Consider the following 5,556-nt stretch of genomic DNA (forward strand, 5'->3'; position numbering starts at 1 on the left):
CGTTTCGCAATTTCACATAAGTCAAAAAAAAAAAATTTTTTTTGGAAGTGGGAAAAAGTTCCCTAACCTTGAGCAGTATCCAGTACCCCTTACCACGGGTGGGGGGAAGTGCCAGACTTACAAAAGGTCGCTGAAAGCGGGAGTGCATTCCACCGGGTGGATACTTCCCTTACCTCGAACAGTATCTGATACCCCTTACCACTGGTGGGGGGAAGTGTCAGACTTGAACGAGGTTTTAACAAAAAAAAAAAAAACCGACTAATGTTATTTTTACAACTTTACGCAGTATCTGCTACCCCTTACCACTGGTGGGGGGAGGTAGCGGACTGCCGCAAAGCTTCCCGGTTATTTTTTCGCGAAAATGGGATGCGTTGTTGATCACAAAAAAAAAAAAAAAAAGGAAAACGCTTCTCAACAATGAATTAAAACAGAACCAGAAACATTACTAATGGTGTTCCACTTTTAATTTCATATTTTACCTTAAACGGAAAGAATTCATACGTTTATGATAGGGAGCATGAGGATCATCTATGTCGTATCTAGGACGACGCCAAAACCTAGTCACCATTTTGGCTAACAAATAACCTTGCGTCGAGTCTTGTAAAGATAGGTATACTTTTTGGGACGTCCTGAACGTGTTCGTATCCAAATGACCCAGCCCAGGCAATTGAAATATATGTATGTATATTTTCAAGGTTCATGTTGTTTAACAAAATCTTGAAGTAATTTCGATATTTGAGGGTGATAGGGAATTTTATATTTACTTATAACTGTAGCAGCTAGACACTTAAGATTCATAAAATTCATTAGAGGTATTGTATTGGCTGGATTGCTTACAAAGTGAATGGACGCTCATTCCGATTTATTTGGTTGATCTAGGTCCCCGCCATGTTCCAATAGCAACGATATAATATCATTAGAATAGTTATATGGTTGCACAGCAACATTTAGTGGCGTTGATTTGGCCTCATTTTTGGCGTTAACATTCATTCCACAATCGACTAGTAGCTTAATAACTTTTGCATTTGGAAACACAATCGTTAAATTGTTCTCATCATTCAAGTCACCACTCTTTATAACACTCAAGCGAGATACACACAAATGTAACACTGTATCGCAAGTGAAAGCCCTACGCACATTCGCGCGTACTAAATCTCGCACCGAACAAAATACCCATTTTTTCTGTTCATGCGTTGTTGCTGTACTACTTACTACGCATTGCAACCAAATATAATAAATTTTTGGCAAATTGAATAACTTCTGTTCCGCCCAGTTTTGAGGTGCCGTACACGCGATCCACAAATGTTATAGGTACTTCACCAATACTGAAGCCATGTTGACGTGCGCGTACTAACATTTCCACTTGAAAGACATAGCCTTTCGAAACACAACTGGCAATACATTTCTCGAGCACGTCCTTTCTATCTAAACGAAATGAACCAGTTAAATCCGACGCATTGGGACGCAGTAGAATTTGCGAAAAGAAAGTTAGCTCCGCGAGATATGAGTTTACGTTTGAAGTCCCAACCGACGCCAATGTAAGTTTAGAAGGAGTATTAGAAGAAGCAAAATTTTTTGGTATCTATTCGCTTATTAGTCAACTAGAACCCCAACTTAATCAAATAAATCGACCTATTGACGATATGCCACTTACTCGTCGCGATGTTATTAAAGCATTAATACAAACCCCTCATGCTAGTGAATTACGTTTCCAAGGGGTAAATTTAGCTGGTGCAGACTTGCGTAAGCTTGATTTTCGTAATATTAATTTCAAGTATGCGTGCATGCAAAGATGTAATTTATCGCACGCCAATCTTACATATTGCTGTTTGGAGCGCACTGATTTGGCCTATGCAAATTTGGAGTGCTCACAGCTGGTGTCTGTGAAAGGGCTTTGTGCTAATATGGAGGGTGCCAATTTACGTGGTTGCAATTTTGAAGATCCAACTGGTGTACGTACCAACTTGGAAGGTGTTAATTTGAAAGGTGCTTGTTTGGAGAGTAGCAATATGGCTGGTATAAATTTACGAGTTGCCAATTTAAAAGATGCAAATATGAAGAATTGCAACTTACGTTCAGCTGTACTTGCTGGCGCAGATTTGGAACGTTGTAATTTATCTGGTAGTGATTTGCAGGAAGCAAATTTGCGCCTTACCAGGCGTGGGTGATCGCTGTCGCCGAAACTCCGCATTATGTCGGAAACTTCTGGTAAAAATGTGGCTGGTAAATCATCTCCTACGGCGCCGGCTGCTGGTCCGGCCACTATTGCCAGTTTTTTTTTTTTGCCACCGCCATCCACCTGAAAAAGAAAAAAAAAAAATAAAGAAAATGAGTTAAAAATCTGAAATAGCCTAAGAAAATATTTATTTCAGTAAAATTATTGAAAAATATTTTACCACTTACCTTTTTTGTCCAGCCACGCGTAAAACTCCACATGAATTGAAGCCACTAGTGCCATTTTTTTGCCACCGCCATCCACCTGAAAAAGAAAAAAATAAAGAAACTGAGTTAAAAATCTGAAACAACCTAAGGAAATATATATTTCAGTAAAATTATTGAAAAATATTTTACCACTTACCTTTTTTGTCCAGCAACGCGTAAAACTCCACATGAATTGAAGCAAAAAAACGGTAAAATAAATCTTTCGATTCATTTTTTTTGCTTCATTCTCTATACTGGAATGTTCAAACCAGTATGTATGTATGTATGATACATAAAAGAAAACTAGAGACGACAGAGTTGCCATGCTACCCAACTCGACCACCCAATGGTACGTTTCTTGTTTGCGTCTGTATAAGATTAGAGAAGACAACACAAGGTTACATCACAAGAGCAACCCCCCCCCCCCCCCCCCCCCTCCCCCCCAACCCAATTAATCAGGCCGAAATCATATGAAGTATAAAATAAATCCACTTATTATTTTTTTTCAACAAATATTAAATTAAATTACTGCACAGCCGTAACTGAGTGGCACAGAAACCCACTTCAGTGGCGAAGACGGCGATGCACGGAGAGCGCTGCGGACGACGCATACCGCTTGGGGCAGCTCCAACACCTATACGGGTAAAATTGCATATGCCCATTTAGATGGGCAATCAAGCCTCCAAACGACCGAAGATGCCGTTGGCACACACGACATCGATACCCCCCCCCGAGGCGTTGGACCCTGTGCTGGCTGCGGCTCCCACAACACGTTCTCGTGCGCCTTATGGAACCTGGCGTACCAGGCGGTGGTGCTCCCGCGTAACTTAACCACCAGAGGCGTCTGCAGGGCCCGGAGCACACAGGGCCTAACTTGTCGCAACACCTCCTCCACCGCCTGCTGCACCAACTCGTCCGGCGCGTGGCAGATATAGGAGCCCCTCCGCCGCTCCGGATATTGAACATCCGCCACCACCTGGATTGACTCCTCTTCCCAGCCTCCAAACACACTAGAAGTAGTTGCATCGGTTCCATCTGAAACGAAAAAAAAATCCATTATAGAAAAAATTATCAAAAAATCCGTTAGGAAGGTGTCATACTTACGTTTTACCAGCTTGAAAATCCTTTTCCAAATAACAATGTGGTGAGGGTAATTTATCCACCACAATCCTACATTAATGTATCCTGGAAAATTCCTGTTACGGGAAAACAACTGGATGGCAACCCGCAACATACCAACGGCAGCCTCATTAGTGCTGTCATATTAAGAAAGAAAAAAGGCGGATACCGATAACTACACCAAGCAGTACCGAAAACCGCAAAACATCAGAATTGGTACTGACGTGTTTTTGCCGAATATAGGCATCTACTGCAAGACCAAGTAGTCATACACAACAAAAGAACCCAAAAAGGGGGGAGGACAAAACAAGGAAAGCAACCTTTCCTTGCAAAAAATTCACATTTTTTTTTACAAGAGAAATTTTTTCTTTGATGTTTGTTTTACCCTTTCCGTTTTTTGGGCACGGTCTTCTGGCTGGGGGGCAGGACTTGTTGTTTTTCAACAACAAACATCACAAACAGTCATTATAAGGGCTCGGTACAAAAACAATCCGAGTCCCGAAATTAAAGAATCCCGACACGACCAAGTCCCGAAATTAGAAAAAGTCAACTGTTTTCTACCGCCTAGTGTGCCACTGCCCCAGTGACCTAGTTTTTTTTCAAGGGCAAGCAAATACATATATGTATATATATATATATACTCGCACACCACAAATTCACCATACCAGCTGTCAGCTAACCAATAAATACACGACAGGGCTGCATGCAATCTAATAATGATGCGTGCAGATAGAACGCGTCATGAAGAACGCATCGCCAATCGGCATGTAAGCCCCGGCAGTTGGTACACTTTCCGATTTAATTACGATGTTCGCTATTCGTCATGAGCTGTCGCACAAAATTAAATCAATACCGTCGTTAGCCTCTACGATTCGTTTTAAACTCGGTTTATTCATATATTTTAACGTAGGTTTGTTAATAAAACACCACGCGTATCACGAAAACAAGTAATTTTGCGCGGGTGGCTTGGAATCACGTCCGCTCCAACCTCCCACACACCGCAATCTTGCTGGTTTTTGTTGAAACACATAAGCTGCTCGAAATCACAGCACTAAATACTTTGCAAAAAACGCTCTCGTCACTCCACGTCATTTGACTAGTCATCTTACGGGGATGGGTTATCTTCGTAGTCACATTTGCATGGGCGTGGGTAGGGTTTGTGACCAGGTGTTTTGTAGGGTAATAATATCATACACAACTGACGAAATACATGCGCTGCGGCGAAAACGCGCATCACCCAACCAACCTCACGGCCACTCGCCCTGGCACATCCATAAAATGCCACAGGCGCCCTGAGAGCGACACAACACGTTATACGCTGGAACGGAGACCTCGGCCTCTTCGTCCAGCCCAGAAAAACCTCAAAACCTTCGAGTCTGGAACGGAGATCTCTGCCTCTTCGTCCAACCAACAAAAAAAACCGCAAATCTGGAATGGAGACCTGGGCCTCTCCATCCGGAACGACAAAAAAAACCAAACAATAACAAAAAATGGTGCCACTCTGGAACGGAGACATCGGCCTCTTCGTCCAGTCTTACTGGCCATCGACAATACAAATGTTACATTCTGAATTTCTCTATTTAAGAATTATGTATAATTCAATGGCAAGAAATATTCACTTCACTGTTCATAACCGCTAATTCTTTCATCTTAACTCTGGTGGCAGGCTAAGCAAGTCGGAAAGGATTCCCGGCCATTTTGCGTCGCCGACGAACTCTTCATTTAGATTAAGTTTAGTGTGTAAGTCTTACATTAATTTTTTCTCGTTTCAGCGGAGGTCATTGGCGGAAAACGATGTTGCGTATCGCAAGGGGGGCCGGCATGTTTAGGCAGGATGCCTAACTTTTCCGCAACTGATTGCGACCCCCCCAATGCAACCCTGCAAATCGATACTCGACTTAATTTACAACCACCCACACCATCACCCTCATGCATGTGCATGCATGTACATGCACGTGTATGTGTGCTTTTTGTCAGCACTCATGCATATGCATGTCGGGGTTGATGTGTGGGTGC

At 42.4% G+C, this 5,556-nt stretch overlaps 1 protein-coding gene across 1 annotated transcript; it reads left to right on the forward strand.

Moving 5' to 3' along the window:
- The first annotated feature begins 1,534 nt into the window (after nt 1-1,534).
- Nucleotides 1,535-2,750, forward strand: LOC137236176 (BTB/POZ domain-containing protein KCTD9-like). Its single transcript, XM_067758798.1, has one exon. It carries the CDS (start codon nt 1,644-1,646, stop codon nt 2,166-2,168), a length of 525 nt encoding a protein of 174 aa, XP_067614899.1. The 5' UTR covers nt 1,535-1,643; the 3' UTR covers nt 2,169-2,750.
- The last annotated feature ends 2,806 nt before the right edge of the window (nt 2,751-5,556 follow it).

This window comes from Eurosta solidaginis, unplaced genomic scaffold, assembly GCF_040869045.1.
Source record: "Eurosta solidaginis isolate ZX-2024a unplaced genomic scaffold, ASM4086904v1 ctg00001426.1, whole genome shotgun sequence".
NCBI classification, from domain to species: domain Eukaryota; kingdom Metazoa; phylum Arthropoda; class Insecta; order Diptera; family Tephritidae; genus Eurosta; species Eurosta solidaginis.

What these genes read in the sequence shown, in the direction of transcription:
- LOC137236176 (XM_067758798.1), top strand. Translation starts at nt 1,644, where the DNA reads ATGCCACTTACTCGTCGCGATGTTATTAAAGCATTAATACAAACCCCT.